Source organism: Elephas maximus, chromosome 1 (assembly GCF_024166365.1).
Source record: "Elephas maximus indicus isolate mEleMax1 chromosome 1, mEleMax1 primary haplotype, whole genome shotgun sequence".
Taxonomy (NCBI): Eukaryota; Metazoa; Chordata; class Mammalia; order Proboscidea; family Elephantidae; genus Elephas; species Elephas maximus.
This window is the reverse complement of record NC_064819.1, coordinates 79,637,973-79,653,307: the sequence shown is the minus strand read 5'-3', so window position 1 is coordinate 79,653,307 and position 15,335 is coordinate 79,637,973. Positions and strand designations below refer to the sequence as shown.

Here is a 15,335-nt window from a genome sequence, read left to right as displayed (position 1 = left end):
GACGACTCCTGCCCCACGCATGCGCACTAGAAACAGTTTGGCGCTCGGCTTTTACTTCCGGTCAGTTGCCAGGCGAGGGCCAGACTCCAGAGCGTGAGGAGGCTACCTTGGCTGAGGCTGAGTGGAGGCTTGCGGTCTCGCGTGAATAGAGACGTAAGCGGCACTGTTTTTAGACCTTATGTTCCCCAACCCGAGCCGTGTGGTAACGTAAAGGGAGGAAAGCGTTCCTGTGGGTCTTTGCACTATTAAAAACCTTTGACTATATTCTCACCCTTCGCTCCTCCAATTCTTACTTACCCTTAACTCTACCTGCCCACTTTATTTTCACCTCTTGCATTCAGTGCCCACACTCCTTTTGCCCCCCCCGCCCAAAATGAACGGAAACCCTGGTGGCGTAGTAGTTAAGTGCTATGGCTGCTAACTAAAAGGTCGGCAGTTCGAATCCACCAGGCTCTCCTTGGAAACTGTCTGGGGCAGTTCTACTCTGTCCTATAGGGTCGCTATGAGTCGGAATCGACTCGACGGCGCTGGGTTTGGTTTTTTATTTTTTTGGCTTTAAAAGGAACTGGCCCATCATCTACATGGCGGAAATATGTTTATTAGTAACTTCTGAACCCTGCTTGTTTCTACCGGAAGTAGGAAGCAGAAACCAGCACTTCTTTTGGAATCCAAGTTTGAGCTCAGCCTCTGAGCCAAGTCAGAGCCAGAGTCATGATTTTAATTCTTACATTTCATCCCAGAAACACAGGGAAGCATCTAACTTAATCGTGTAGATTTCCCCCTATATAGGTGCGTTTCCTCAGAAACTCTAAGTTTGAAACCACCTTCTGCACGCTTTAGATCTCACTCTTTGAAATGGTAAGCATTTTATGCAAGACCATTTCTCCCTGCTCTTAAAATGTACAGAGGCATTGCATTTATTGTGTTCTCTGGTTAAGTTAACATGCTCAGTTATTTGACGGACTTGAAAAGTCACAGAACAACTAGGTCAAAACTTAGGAAGGGTACTCTTCTAATGCTAGGACTCTGAATCAATAAAATGGGTAAATTACATTTAATAGGTCTAAATAAGATAACTTGATTTAACTAGACTTCTAGTATTGTAGGAGATGAGGATTGTCATGGTGCCATGCCACAAACTATAGTAATTTAAGAACTGGCCAACAAGGAGTATTATAGATGAGAAGCACCTCGCATACTGAAAGTATCACAATAAAAAAAAAAAAAACTGTTGCTCTCCAGTAGATTCCAACTCAGTGACCTTACAGGACAGAGTAGAACTACCCCATGGGGTTTCTGAGGAGCGGCTGGTGGATTTGAACCGCTTACCTTTTGGTTAGCAGCCGAGCTCTCAACCACTCCACCACCAGGGCTCCATAGATTCTCTGTAAGTGAAAATTTCATACTTTATGTAAAAAATTTTATTTTGGAGTTTAAACTACTTGGCAGGACTTCACTGACAGATGGGTGGTGGCTGAACCTAAGCCTCCAGCATGGAAGGTGAGAATTCTACTGCTGGACTGCCAGTGTTTCCTTAATTGGACCTAAGCATTTCCAAATACTTTGTTTCAACAAAGGGATGCAACGCTGGAAATGCTCACTTGTCTATGCCAAGAAATTTGGAAAATAGCTACCCGGCTAACCAATTGGAAGAGATCCATATTTATGCCCATTCCAAAGAAGGGCGATCCAACTGAATGCAGGAATTATCAAACAATATCATTAATACAACACACAAGTAAAATTTTGCTGAAGACAATTTAGAAACAGTTTCAGCACTACATCAACAGGGAACTGCCAGAAATTCAAGCCAGATTCAGATGAGGACATGGAGCAAGGGATATCATTGCTGATGTCAGATGGATCTTGGCTAAAAGCAGAGAATTACACATGTTTACCTGTGTTTTATTGACTAGGCAAAGGCATTCGACTGGATCATGACAAATTATGGATAACATTGCTAAGAATGGTTATTCCAGAACACTTAATTGTGGTCATTCAGAACCTGTACACAGACTAAGAGGCAGTCGTTCAAACAGAATAAGAGGATACTGCATGGTTTAAAATCAGGAAAGGTGTGTGTCAGAGTTGTATCCTTTCACCATACTTATTCAGTCTGTATGCTGAGCAAATAATCTGAGAAGCTGCACTATATGAAAAAAAACTTGGCATTGGGATTAGAAGAAGACCCATTATCAACCTGTTATATGCAGATGACAAGACCTTGCTTGCTGAAAGTGAAGAGGACTTGAAGCACTTACAAATGAAGGTCAAAGACTACAGCCATCAGTATAGATTACACCTCAACATAAAAAAAAAAAAAAAACCCTCACAACTGGACCAATCGGCAACATCATGATAAATGGAGAAAAGACTGAAGTTGCTGAGGATTTCATTTTACTTGGATTTGCAGTCAATGCCCATGGAAGCAGCAGTCAAGAAATCAAACAACATATTGCACTGAACAAATCTGCTGCAAAAGACCTCTTGAAAGTTAAAAAGCTAAAATGTCACTTTGAGGATTAAGGTGAGCCTGATCCAAGCCATGGTATTTTCAGTTATTTCATATGCATGGGAAAGCTGTACAACGAATAAGGAAGACCGAAAAAGAATTGATGCCTTTGAATTGTGTTGGTGAAGAATATTGAATGGACTGCCAGAAGAACAAACAAACCTGTCTTGGAAGAAGTACAGCCAGAATGCTCCTTGGAAGTGAGGATGATGAGACTATGTCTCACATACTTTGGACATGTTATTAGGAGGGATCAGTCCCTGGAGAAGGACATCATGCTTGGTAAAGTAGAGGGTCAGTGAAAAAGAGGAGGACCTTCAATGAGATGGATTGACACAGTGGCTACCACTATGGGCTCAAGCATAACGATTGTGAGGATGGCGCAGGACCAGGCAGTGTTTTGTTCTGTTGTTCATAGGGTCACCATGAATTAGAACCAACTCGATGACATTAACAGCAACAACATTGCCAAATTTTTCTCACAAGCAGTGCATAAGGGTCCCTGTATTCCTACATTCATGCTAACACTGTATTATGCAGCTTTCTAATTTTTGCCAGTCTAAACTAATTTAAAGTGATAACTACTTGTTTTTAAATGTATGTTCCTCTAAGTGCATTGATTGCTAAAGCCAAGAACTGCTGAAATACTTAAACAGGCCAGCTAGACTCACAAGCTAAAATGAAGCACTAAAAATTGCTGGAGAAAAAGAACCTGAGGGTCATCTGCTTGTCTCTCTCTTCTGCCTAGCTTGGGGAAGCACCTTCTCAGTCAAACAGCTCATTATCAAATAGTCTGGAGCCCAGGCTATTTATTTATTTTAAAGGAAAATCTAGAAAATGAAAAAAAAAAGTAGGCATTTTTACAGATTCCTATAAGCATATCATTGTCATATTTTGCACCACTGCTTTTTCTACTAGGTCACCAAAAAAACAAACAAAAACAAAACCTGTTGCCATCAAGTCAATTCTGACTAATAGTGACCCTACAAGACAGAGTAGAACTGCCCCACAGGGTCTCCAAGCTGTAATCTTTACAGAAGCAGGCTGCCATGCCTTTCTCCTTTGGAGCGACTGGTGGGTTTGAACCGCTGACCTTTCAGTTAGTAGGAGAGCACTTAACCAACTGTGCCACCAGGGCTCCTTTTCTATTTGGCCAAGGGTTTGGAAAACTACTGACTACAGACCAAAACTTTCCCACCACCTGTTTTTGTATGGCCTGAGAGAAAATGGTTTTTTACATTTTTAAATGGTTGGGGAAAAAAGATACTATTTTTTGATATGTAAAAATTATATGAAACTCAAATTTCAGTGTCCATAAATAAAGTTTATTTATTTACTCCTGGTAAGAGGTAGATTTTTTTATGATAGTAGTAAGATCCTGATATTGGGCTTGGAATATTGTATCAAATGCCAAACCTCTAACCAGGTATTGTTTAATGAATTGCTGTATTTTTAATTAATGCAAAACTTCCATCACACAATGATTTCTATCACTCCAATTTCTTTTTAAACTAAAACACTCTTATAAGGCATGTATTCACATCCTAACGTAGTAAAATAAGTAATGCATGAGGAGAGCTTAGCAGAGTGCATAAAATAAGAATACATGCTATTATTATTATTGTATTATAATACATTAGGTACTGTGTTCTATAAATGCAAGGTATTATTATCGTTGGCAGCTGCTACGGCTGCTAACCAAAGGGTCAGAAGTTTGAATCCGCCAGGTGCTCCTTGGAAACTCTACGGGGCAGTTCTACTCCATCCTATAGGGTCGCTATGAGTCAGAATTGACTCGATGGCACTGGGTATGATTATTGTACTATTAGAAATTAAGTCTGTCTTCTTTTGATTTATTCTACAAACTGATCAACTTCATATTCTCCACCCAGTACTAAGGTAAATGAACACAGGATATACTGTGTCAAAAAAGGTGATGCTTTTCCATGAATGCTTTCCTCCAAAAGGGATATTGAAGGGCTTTTCTTCAGTGATTTTTTTTTTTTAAATACTGACTAAGGTCTGAGCTTTAACTAAAATTTTTCCAACATTTATCAGCTTTTCATTATTTTTTCACAGACCTTGCAAGCTGTTCAAAACCATCTCTCTGGTTTCATATATCACCATATCTTAAGAAATACTCTGCTTTGGAGCAAGCACCTCATTTTCAATTCAAGCCATATTTTCAAAATTGCTATGGAAAATTACAAGCATATAGAAATGTAGATAGACTATTATCACAAACCCTCATATGCCCCTTACCCAGCTTCAACAACTATCGTCTTTGTGGCATTTCTGTGTCTTTCTCTCTTTCTGAGTATTTTTTTAAAAATCTGAGACCTTGTATCAGTTCACTCACAAGTACAAGTACTTCAGTATGAGTTTCTAACAAGGAGTTTTTCTTAAAATAACTATAGTATCATTATCACACTCAACAAAATTGACGGAAATTCCTTAATATCATTGTGTTCAAGTTTTCTCAGTTGTCTCAAATATGTCTTTTTATAGTTGTTTCTTTTAATCAGTTTTACCACTGCATTTCGTTGATAACGTCTGTTCAATCTAGGACAGTTCCCCTTTCACCTACTCTTTTTAAAAATGCCTTTATTGCTTGAGGAACCTGGGTCTTCTGTCCTGTCTCACATTCTGGGTTTGGCTGAGTGCTTCTTTTTAGTAGCCTTTAATTCATTAGTTCTCAAAATTAGCTGCATGTTGGAATCACCTAGGAAATTTTAAAAGTGATTGATACCTAAATCTCACCCTCTGAAATTCTGATTTAATTAATCTTGGTTGTAAAAGCTCCTCGGTGATTCTAACGTGCAGCAAAGTTTAAAAACTGCTGACCTAACTTGCTCCTGTATCTCACTTTTACACTGGTATTTGGATCTAGAACTAAAAAAAAAAAAATTTTTTTAATTATATTCATGTTCACTTAATTTTGCCAAAAATACTTCATGGGCAGTGCCCTATATAGCCTGTGTTGGCTAATAGAAATTATTTTCTAGCACTTTTCATTTGTAATGGTTCATGGGGTCTTTCCTTTTCCTAAGTTCTCTCCCTTACTTGTTCTTCATCTATGGAAAGGATAGATTGAAGAATAAATACTCAGGAAGGTATCTACATGATATTTTGTTCTCCCATTGTTTGCCAACCTTGCATTTTCTATTCCGTTCCACTAGGTAGAAAGGTATCTTACTGCCATCTCAACCCAGTCAAATAACTTTACAGTCAATTCTGGTTTAAAAACTAGTCCCATCTGGCTCAAAGGAATCTCAGGGCTTCCTTTGAGTGTGGGCTAGTTTATCCCAGGTTAGGCATTTCTTAAGCACTTTACACAAGAAATTCGATTAATGCACACAACATCCCTATCTACTATTACTATCCTATGTGTAGATCGGGAAAGTGAGGCACAGAGAGGTTAAATAACTTTCCAAGCTCATCCAGGTCAAAAAAACAAACTCGTTGCTGTCAAGTGATTCCGACTCATAATGACCCTATAGGACGGAGCAGAACTATCCCATAGGGTTTCCAGGGCTGTAATCTTTTTGAAAGCAGACCATCAACCTTTCTGTTAGCAGCCGAGCGCTGAAAACCACTGCGCTACCAGGGCTCCTTGTCATTCAGCTAGTAAGGGCAAAGCCAAGATTATGAACCTAGGTAGTCTGGCTTGAGAGTCTGTGCACCTAACCACCATGCCATACTGAGAAGCGGAAGCTGGAAACAGGAGGAAAACAGAAGACAATGGAGTCCGTGAAGTAAGTGATAAGAAAGTTTCTGGAGGTGGACAGCAGCGTCTGCTTGGTTGCCTGAGAGGTGATCATGGAAGTGGGGACCAGGGTGAGCATCTCGGATTACTTCTGCAGGAGAATCTCAGCGTTGGTGGTAGTTTTGTGCCTACTATGTATTGAAGAATGAGTGGAAGGTGAGGACTAGAGTTGGGGACTGGAGGATTTTCCTTCAAGAAGTTTTGTTCTGAAGGGAAGGAAAGAGTGGCAGCTTGAGAGGGCAAGAAACAGGGGCAGCCACTATTCTCTCCAGCGCAAGTGGCTGGTGCTTTTTCCTGTTTCTTTGATGTTTCTGAAACAGATTAAACGTTCTGCCCAGAGCTCTGAGGGCTCTGGGAAAGGACGCCCCCTCTCCAGCTGAATTTTAGTGTCAATTTATGCCATCCGTTTGGGCTAGCCTCACATCAGGGAGAATTGGAAGCCTCTCCAGCAGGTGCTCAGGGTTGAAAAGAGTCAGTCATATTTCTTCTGATCCAGAGCCTGTGACCCTTTTTTCTCCGCGTAACTGCAGTCCCTGTTGGTAAGGACGGGTTTGCTAAAGGGTTAACTTGGAGAAAACCAACGAGAGGAGCCTCCTAGAGGGCCCAGGAAGTTGCACTGATTCCCACCAAAGCTTCCCGTGCCCCAACCCCAAGTTCTCTTCTGCGTTTGGGGGATTTTCACTCGCACCCCCAGGACATCCTTTACGGTACCTATTTCAGCGTGGGGCGCAGAGAAAGCCTATGCAAAGGCACGAACTTTCGGGAGGGATCTGTGTAGTTGCTCCCCGGGGTGCCCCGGGCCCCTGGATACGCGAGAGGAGAGAGCTTGTAGTTTCGTTAGTTAATAGCGACTTCCCACTGTTCACGTTATCTTTTGCAGAAATACAGCTCCCAGCTAAAGCGAGGCCCGAGTACCGCCTTGGCCCAGGATGGCAAGAGAATCGAGGCAACGCGCAGCCCTGGACGCCCAGTCTGCAGAGGACCAGACGGGACTCCTGACCGTGAAGGTGGAGAAGGAGGAAGCCTCCGCATTTGCAGAGGAGGCCCGTTTGCCGGGCAGCCCGGCACCGGGCCGCGAGCGCTCCCGCCAGCGCTTCCGGGGCTTCCGCTACCCAGAGGCTGCAGGGCCCCGCGAGGTGCTGGGCCGGCTCCGGGAGCTCTGCTGGCAGTGGCTGCGGCCGGAGAAGCACAGCAAGGAGCAGATCCTGGAGCTGCTGGTGCTGGAGCAGTTCCTGACCATCCTTCCGGGGGCGCTGCAGAGCTGGGTGCGGGAGCAGCATCCGGAGAGCGGGGAGGAGGTGGTGGTTCTGTTGGAATATTTGGAGAGGCAGCTGGATGAGCCGAGGCCGCAGGTAGAGACAACTGGTTTAGTACCTGAGAGCTGTGTATTCTTTCTTTCTAAAATCTGCAGATTGGAGTGAAGAGCATTCCTTAAGATCCAGGGGTTGTGAATCTTTTTCTGTACCATGAACCTCTTTGGCAGTAAGGTTAAGTCCCTGGACCCCTTCTCAGAGTAATATTTTTAAATGCATAAAGGAAAATATAAAGGGCTACAAAGAAAATTAATTATGCTGAAATACAGGTGGCAAAATATTAAATTTTGATGAAGTTTTTTTGTTTTAATGCAGTAAATAAGATATAGGGTAGGTATGATCATTCAGGTGGTGATAAGCATGATGACTGAGAATATTTGCCTGGTGGTCCTGTGATATGAAAACATTTGTAATTTTTGTTGGTAACAAGGAGCTGTGGTGGCGCAGTGGTTAAGAGCTCAGGCTGCTAACCAGGTCAGAAGTTCGAATCCACTCCTTGGAAACCCTGTGGGGCAGTTCTCCTCTGTCCTATAGTGTTGCTAGGAGTCTGACTCTGACAACAGGTTATTGGTGATGGAGTCACAGGTACAGCTCATACCACCTTGGTTTGTTGCTTGCTATAATTGAAGGAAATGCTAAATTTCATTAGAGATATGTAAAACGAAAAATATGTTTTTTTCTTCCATGTCATGGACAGCTTGGGAAGGAGTCCATGGCCCACTGGTTAAGAAACCCTGGTAGAAATGGTTCATTTTTACGTGTATCTTCTTGCCTGTTGTATGAGACTGTTTCCTTTTTGCATTTTCCTCTGTCCTTCATGGGATGTGACCAGAGTAAAGCCTTCTAACCCATGACCAGGAGTCCAAGTTCTTGACTTGGATCTACTGCACCTGAGCCATGTAACAGTGAAAAGTTATTTCAAGTCTTTTTAAGTTCAGGCTCGTCATTCTTTAGAGGATATGAGAAAGTCTGTGTAGCACATGAGTTAATGATCATGAAAGTGACTTGAAAACTGTGATTTAACTATAAATATCCAGAAGGAAGTCTGCATTTAATGAGGACATACGATGTGCCAGGCTTTGTGTTAGGTGATTTCACGTACTGTGGTTTTATCTACTGGTCTCCAAAATCTTGTAAGCTAGAAATTATTATCCTCATTTTTTCAGGTAAGAAAAAGATATTAGTATACTCTAAGAATTTAATACCATTTCCAAAAGGATTTTCATAAAAGCACAAATATATATAATGAGGAAGCATGGAGTAATGGCAAAGAGCATGGAGTCTGATTCTGTGAAAGCTCCCGTTCTAGCATTGCCACTAACTAGCTGGGTGACCGTGGCCAAGCTTCTTAAAATCTCTGTTTCAGTTTCCCTTTTAGTAAAAAGAGGATCCTAATAGTTAGTTACTACTTCGTATGGTTGTTGTTGTCTGTGTTAAATGAGTTGATATTTGTAAAGCTCTTAGAACTAGTGTCTGGAAAAGAAAGAGTACTAGCACGTAGGAAGCACAGTAGACATATTTGTTGAACAAATAAAAACAAATGAATGATTTCCAGGTCACAGCTCGTGACCCTGGGCAAGAACTGCTCTGTTGCAAGACAGCACTGTTGACAAGAGCCCGGGGGTCACAAAGGAGCCAATTCCTGCCGATGAAGGCTCTGCTCAAGCATGAACCTCTGGAATCCCAGCCCGTACAAGACAGAGGTGAGGATTATCTTCTACGCACTATGAATTCTACAGAAAAAAACCATTGCTGTTGAGTCAATTCCAACTCATAATGACGCTATTCATAACGGCCACCTAAAAGATCCATTTACAGTTACCTATCACAGATCAAATTTATTTTGACACTGAGACTAAAAATGAAAATTCACACAAAATGGTGGAAAGTGTTCCTAACCAAACTAGACATTAGTAAATAAAATTTTACTAAAATTGGGATTTGGAAAGAATTGATTTTTTTAATGAACACAGTGGCCTGTGTTCATTTAACACATATTTATGGAGGTCTTTTTCCTATGTGGTAGCCAGTGTTGTTTGTACTGGGGATAGAGCCATTAGTGAGACAGATCTGTGCTCCAATGGAGCTTACATTTAGTAGGGGAAACAAATTAATAATACAATTTTGGATAGTGGCAAGCGCTATGAAGGAAATAAGACAGAATCTGTAAAGCCAGCCAGAATATTCCGGAAATCATAGGACTATTACAGATTAAAAAGTATAAATCTAAATTCTAGGTTTGTTATTAGAACAGCATGAAAATCACTCCATGGGAAACTATATTTCAGGGTTTTCCCTCACGTGCTGTGACCATTTGGGAAGTTTCCCAAAATGCACAAAATTGGGACACTCCAGCCAACATGTAATCTTTATTTCTCAGCAGAAGTTTTAGCCGAAACCAATTTGTTTTCTGCCCCTCGCATAATTCACTTCTTATAGGGAAACCTGAAGTTCTTTTCTCTTTCTTGAATCTGAGTAAGTTCTATGTAAGTAGACTCCTGTTTCTTCTTTCTGGGCCCAGCCTTGTCTGACTCCTCCTAGTTTCTCAAAACCAAAGCAGAAAGCAGCTACTAAAGACATTTTAACCAAAAATCCTATTTTATGCCCCTATCCCAGCAAAATTCGAGACTAAAAGATCTTCAAATGGAATTTTTTTTTTTTAAGTGTTGCTTTAATTTCCCTATTCTTCCCAAGAATCCTGCCCATGATTTGTGTCTCTGCAGGAGCATGTCAGCTCTCTTCAGGCCCTAGGAGTAGAGCTGGTAGGGATCAGGCATTTTGGAAAGGAACACACTCTGTATAAATTTGTTTGGCAGGAATTTGTTAACCCAGTTTTTGAACTTGGATTCCACAGGGCAAGGAGGCTGAATGGGAGGGTAGATCTCACCCACAGCTTCTTTCCTTCTTAGTTCTCCAGGTTCCTGGTGTTGCCCAGGGAGGAAGCTACAGAGAAGACACAGTGGTAGCTGCCAGGCTCATCCCAGAGTCCCAGGTGAGCTGGATTCCCCCCTCTCTCTCCCACAATACTTTTCAATACTGTTGGGCTTCCCACAAAGGACCCTCCGTCTTCAGTAGTCCTCCACCCCAATCTTAGATAACACGTGGAATTTGAGATTTTCCATTGATCCTAAGGTTGTTTATCAGTGTGTATCTTGATTTTGGTGCCCACATAAGAGGCTTTTCCTGTTTTACTACTAGCTTGGAGGGCTGTCTGTGCTTCCCAGATCTTTCCTACCCAGTCTGTTTGGTCAGCCCCATCATCTGTGGGATTTTCTTCTTCAGTACAGGTAATTCAGCAAATAGAAACCAAGGGTATTAGTGTGATGGTGCTTTTCTTATTTTTTTTTTTTTAAGTATCATAAATTGTTATGTCGGTGAGGGATCTAAAGACATGGACTCTGCCCTCAAGGAGCTCACACTTGAAGGGACACATAAAACCTTTCCTTTTGAGTCCAAAGCTATTTATGATACCATCTGAGCAATCATTTCTTACCTGGGTTTTCATTTCTTACCCAGTCTTTCATGTTTTGTTTGAATATCTCAGTGTTTGAGTTGCTGTGGTATCCATTCTGGCTTGAATTTTCAGACCTCAGACCTAGATTTTATTGTATTTAGAAAATCATTCATATAAATGAGCCACTATTCCTACTGTGGCAAAAAAGCACAACACAAATCTTTTCAAGTTTTGGATCTGGTTCCCTCTTTTTACTCTGTTGTCCATTATCTTCCAAATCTTTTCACTTTCTGGACTGTTTAGGTATTTATATGAAAATACCCCAGTCTGTTTAACATTTTCTTCCTTTAATGGTTGTTTTATATATGTGTGTGTGTATATAGGCTATTAAATGTAGGATTAAGTAGGTACGGGTGGGGGGGCCTTGCTCTTTTTTGCAGAACCCATTTAAGCAGGATGTTAATTCTTTGCATGTACCCCTCAAGGCAGTGCCCACTTTGAGAGTGACCTTGGGCAAGAGGAACTAGGTGGATTGCTTTTGTTTCAGGGGTTGCTGAAAGTAGAAGATGTGGCCCTGACCTTCTCCCCTCGGTGGGCACAGCTGGACTCACCTCAGGTGAACCTCTACAGAGATGAGAGGCAGGAGAACTGTGGCAGCCTCATCAACCTGGGTAAGACAATGGGCACTCATTGCTCTTAAGCTTTTTTGGTTATATTTGTGTATGAGAACCACTGGGCTGTTAGAAGCTTTGGAACCCCATTATGCTTGAATTAAGAACCACTGCTTCTGAACCCCCACTGCTAACCAGCTGTCTGACTAGTTCCTTAACCCTTCTGAGCCTTGCTTTTTTATCTGACCTGACAGTTCTCTAGTCAGGTTAAGTAGGATATGGTAGATACAGCCCCTTAGCACAGGCCTGGCTCATAGTAAAATGCTCAGTAAATTTTGACTTCCTTTCCTTCCCTTCTTAGGGCCTGACCAATGAGGAAAGCTGAGGGGTCTCTTCAGGAAATGGGCCATGAGACCACAGAGTATGAGAGCTTGAGTGACCTTAGAGATGAGGGTGTGGAGGACAGAGGTCAGGTGACTTGTCTGAGTTCACACAGCTCATTGGCATAGCAGAGGCTCTAACTCAGATCTCCCAGTGCTGAAGTCAGCTCTGTTTGGCGGAGTCAGAGGTGACTTCTCTTTCTGTTGGTCAATGACCAGTTTGAGTCCCCTCTTTCCTTGTTTCTTACAGAATGCTTCAGAAACTCTTTCACTTGGCCTGTTTACTGTGGCCTTCTCTGCAGCCCTTTTAGTATCTAATCCTGTTCCCATTCTCAGGTGTCCTTCCTCCCAGCAGTCCTGTTTTTCTACTTTATGAGCATCCTCATTCTTGCACTCAAGTCCTTGTACCTGACAGATACAGTCCACGGCTTAAGTCTTGCCTTCCTGGTACTTACCACAGAGCTTTCCTTCCATGACAGGTTATAATTGACAGTCTCTGTCACTTGTTGTTTTAGGTGGTGAAATACAGACTAAGTTCAGGGACTTGCCTCTTAAAGATGAACATCTAATACGAGAGTCGGGGGAGCTCCCATGCCACCTGGGTGAAGACATTGCCAAGATTCCTCCACGTGCAGAAGCTATTGAACAGGAGGGCAGGGTACACAGAAAGCAGAAAAATGCCACAGGAAGTAGGCGGCACTACTGCCATGAATGTGGAAAGAGCTTTGCTCAGAGTTCAGGCCTGACTAAGCACAGGAGAATCCACACTGGGGAAAAGCCCTACGAATGTGAAGACTGTGGCAAGACCTTCATTGGGAGCTCTGCCCTTGTCATTCATCAGAGAGTCCACACTGGTGAGAAGCCATATGAGTGTGAAGAATGCGGCAAGGTCTTCAGTCACAGTTCGAACCTTATTAAACACCAGAGAACCCACACTGGGGAGAAACCCTATGAATGTGACGACTGTGGGAAAACGTTCAGCCAGAGCTGCAGCCTCCTTGAACATCACAAAATCCACACTGGGGAGAAGCCCTACCGGTGCAACATGTGTGGCAAAGCCTTTAGGCGGAATTCACATCTCCTGAGACATCAGAGGATCCATGGTGGGGATAAAAACATGCAGGATTCTGAACATGGAGACACCTGGGAAAGTCAGGGTAGAATGGAAAACCAGTGGGAAAATGCCAAGGCTCCCATATCTTATAAATGTAATGAGTGTGACAGAAGTTTCACTCGGAATAGAAGCCTCATTGAACATCAAAAAATTCACACCGGTGAGAAACCCTATCAGTGCAATGCATGTGGAAAAGGCTTCACCCGAACATCATACCTTGTTCAACATCAGAGAAGCCACGTTGGGAAAAGAATTCTGTCATAGTGAGCCATGTAGTACATGCCAAAGGTGGTGCTCATTCCTCACTGGACTGAAGCTACCCTGGAGCTCTTCCTAACTATAGAAACTGTTGAGGGGCCTTTATTTACCACTAAATACCATTAGGTTTTACAAAATACAGAGTCTGGCTGAGACTAATTATCTTCCAGATTCTATAAGTTGACCTGAAAAACAACTTGTTTGATAGAACTCAGTGGGAGAGTTATGAGGAAGAGGTTGGACCTAAAATGGTTTATTCTTACTCATTGAACTCAAAAGGGCTTCCAGTCTGGCTACTCACCCTTAGCCAGCACTTGTCACATTTCCTGGGTAGACAGCTGTGATTATGGGGGCTGCACCCCTGAACATTCATTTTGCCTATAATGAATCTTTGATTTGGTCAGATTCCTGAGTTCTTACACCCCCACTGTGCCTTGTTCATAGGTGCTAATAAATATTTATTAAGTGTACCAGTGAGATTTCCTTTATAGCTCTGAAAATCTGATGCTTGTCTAGATTTCTGAGAAATTTCTAATCAAAGCCATTTGTGTTTACTGGGCCAGTTTACTGTACTTGTTGCCATGTACAAAATATTGGCAGTTGGAGTGAGGAGTCCATCTCTCTTCATCACTACAGTACTTACAGTAAAAATGCCTTAAATAGTTTCTTTATCATGAGGACATTGTGAGACAGCTCTATCCGTGGAACTCTATTCTTCAGTCAACATTAATTATGTTAATTTATATTAATATTGCTACTCTTTTGGAAGAAAGTTTTCACATTCAGGCAAAGTGAAAATCAGTTTATCAGTCAGATTAAAATGATTAAGAATTTTGATAAACTTCTGTAATGCTTGTTGGAGCTGTAATGCTCAACAGCTTTTTTGTCACCGTTTAGTTACCCTGGGTTTAACCAAGTGCCCAGACGTCATCCTTGTCCCTTTCCCCCCACCTTATAGCTGACTGTGGATCAAAGCTTGTGCCAGCTAAGCTCAAACTTCTCTAGGTCAAAAGGATTCACACCAAATACTAATAACAAGTATCATTCATGGTTTCAAAACTTCCCTGTGAGTTGGGGATAGAAAGATAGGCTTAGAGGCAGCAGATGAAGATAGAGAGTGAGTGGTAGGAGAAAATCTATCTGTTCAGAGGCACATTGGAAATGCTGAGTATCTGATCAAAGGACTCCATAATATCCAAAGTACCAACATGTCAAGACTCAATGCTGTGAGTCAGTCACAAAATATTTTCATATCTCCTGTTTTCACCCAACTCACCTTTTACTGCATCCTTCAAAGACTTGTATCTACCTCCTAGGTACCTGAGTGCATATCACCAGCTCCCAGCATTGCCAGGCTGTGCCATGAATGGCTTCTATTTCTGATGAAACCTGATGGTATTTTGTTCAGTCAGTACTGTAGTGCTCTTACATATTCTCACTCTTTCTGGATTCCTACTCTGCATGCAGTACCACAGGCTGATTAGGGATACTTTCCAAACTGTAGGGCTCTCCCTTTATTAATTCCCTACAATCTTTCATTGCCTTCATAATCCTCTTAACTTCAAGCTAATTTAAACGTTTTTTTGCTTTCCAAAATTTGGTATTTTCTCCACTCAATCTTTTCTAGTCATTTTTTCCCTCTAAATTTACCTTTTGTTATTTCCACAAGAGCTAGCCATTTCTCTTTTCCTTCTTTAGTCTTTATTTTCCTTAAATATTTGCTAATATCTCAGATTGTAAATTCTCAGACTCATTACAAACTAGTTACTCTGTTTTTCTAACTGAAAATAAGTATTTGAAAGCCTTTTACAAACCAGGAAGCATTATACACATGTGTAAGTTATTGAGATTAACAAAGGACCACTGAGTCTCCTGTCATACTTTCTGCTCCTTCCAAACCAAAAACACCTCTGCGGGGGCGGGGGGC

The 15,335-nt window shown here is 41.8% G+C and overlaps 1 protein-coding gene across 3 annotated transcripts; it reads left to right on the top strand.

The window, feature by feature from the left end:
* Positions 1-6,207: 6,207 nt before the first annotated feature.
* On the top strand, positions 6,208-15,103 carry LOC126077160 (zinc finger protein with KRAB and SCAN domains 4-like). Of its 3 annotated transcripts, none has more exons than XM_049886236.1 (6): positions 6,208-6,267; positions 7,159-7,630; positions 9,147-9,294; positions 10,501-10,583; positions 11,593-11,716; positions 12,552-15,103. In XM_049886236.1, the coding sequence occupies exons 2-6, from the start codon at positions 7,208-7,210 to the stop codon at positions 13,412-13,414; spliced, it is 1,641 nt and encodes a 546-aa protein (XP_049742193.1). In that variant the 5' UTR covers positions 6,208-6,267; positions 7,159-7,207; the 3' UTR covers positions 13,415-15,103. The 3 variants fall into 3 exon arrangements, with proteins under 3 accessions (XP_049742193.1, XP_049742173.1, XP_049742183.1); XM_049886216.1 differs by lacking the exon at positions 6,208-6,267 and adding an exon at positions 6,890-6,985; XM_049886226.1 differs by lacking the exon at positions 6,208-6,267 and adding an exon at positions 6,894-7,027.
* Positions 15,104-15,335: the final 232 nt, after the last annotated feature.